The 1,231-nt window shown below is 46.3% G+C and overlaps 1 protein-coding gene across 1 annotated transcript in view; it reads left to right on the top strand.

Annotated features, from left to right (window-relative positions):
* The window catches only part of LOC106817908 (histone-lysine N-methyltransferase 2C-like), a 10,692-nt gene that overhangs the window by 2,117 nt on the left and 7,344 nt on the right, over window positions 1-1,231 (top strand). The window contains exons 2-3 of the mRNA XM_014822619.1: window positions 193-276; window positions 921-1,064. Of these exons, the coding sequence (XP_014678105.1) occupies window positions 193-276; window positions 921-1,064 (228 nt within the window). The remainder of the gene's footprint in view (window positions 1-192; window positions 277-920; window positions 1,065-1,231) is intronic.

Here is a 1,231-nt window from a genome sequence, read left to right as displayed (position 1 = left end):
GTACTCTAGGTGTAAGGTCTTGTATTGTAGTAGGTTGTGTATGGTTTATGTGGTACTCTAGGTGTAAGGTCTTGTATTGTAGTAGGTTGTGTATGGTTTATGTGGTACTCTAGGTGTAAGGTCTTGTATTATAGTAGGTTCTTCACACCCCTGCTTACTGTTGAAGCCATTCTTTATCCCTCTGCTTTACAGGATGAAGACGAGGTGATATTCTGCAGTGCCAGCTGCTACATGCAGTTTGCTATCTCACACAGAGGAGGGTGTCTAGAAGCCAGGGTGAGTCACTACGGATGCCGTAAGGGTGAATTACATCACAAATACTGTTGTTACTACTCACATGGGCTAATTAATGCTAGTACTGATACCACTGGGTGTGTTAGCTAACGAGGTAGCTTCTTGACTGTGTTATGCTCTTGCTACCATGCACATTAACTAATCTAAGCTAGCACTTACAACTGAGTGAGTTATGTTATGTTCTCGTACTTGTCAGTGTACACTGCACTGGATAGCAGTCAGCTAGTATGTGTACACTGCACTGGATAGCAGTCAGCTAGTATGTGTACACTGCACTGGATAGCAGTTAGCTAGTATGGTGAACTACCGAACGGTTAGGTTAGCTAGGAGGTGAGAACGTGCGAAGAATGTATGAAGTGTGCGTGGACCTTCTCTCTCTATGAATGTATGCAGCCATGTGTGTGAGTGTGCGTGGACCTTCTCCCTCTATGAATGTATGCAGCCATGTGTGTGAGTGTGCGTGGACCTTCTCCCTCTATGAATGTATGCAGCCATGTGTGTGAGTGTGCGTGGACCTTCTCTCTCTATGAATGTAAGCAGCCATGTGTGTGAGTGTGCGTGGACCTTCTCTCTCTCTCAATGTAAGCAGCCATGTGTGTGAACATATTGCTTCTCTCTCTCTACAGCAGGAGGCTGGCACGGTCATCGATCACGTCAGCACGGAGACGGAGACTCCACAGCGCAAGGACAAGGAAGCCCTGCGACGGAGGCTCAGCGACAGCGACAAGAAGGACGCGAAAGAGAAGGAGAGAGACCCTGAACTCGCAAAGGTTAGTCGGTCGGTCGGTCGATTGGGCGGGTAGTCGTCATCTTCTGGGGAGTTTCCTGTCGAAGTGTCTGAATTACTGTTTATATGTTACTGTTAATACTATGTACTGTTAATGCTGTACTGTTATAATGTTATATGTTTATATGGACTGAAAAGAGGGCTCTGTTG

This window comes from Priapulus caudatus, unplaced genomic scaffold (genome assembly GCF_000485595.1).
Source record: "Priapulus caudatus unplaced genomic scaffold, Priapulus_caudatus-5.0.1 Scaffold1920, whole genome shotgun sequence".
Classification (NCBI taxonomy): domain Eukaryota; kingdom Metazoa; phylum Priapulida; class Priapulimorpha; order Priapulimorphida; family Priapulidae; genus Priapulus; species Priapulus caudatus.
Note: the sequence above shows the minus strand (reverse complement) of the source record. Positions and strands in the feature narration are given on the sequence as shown.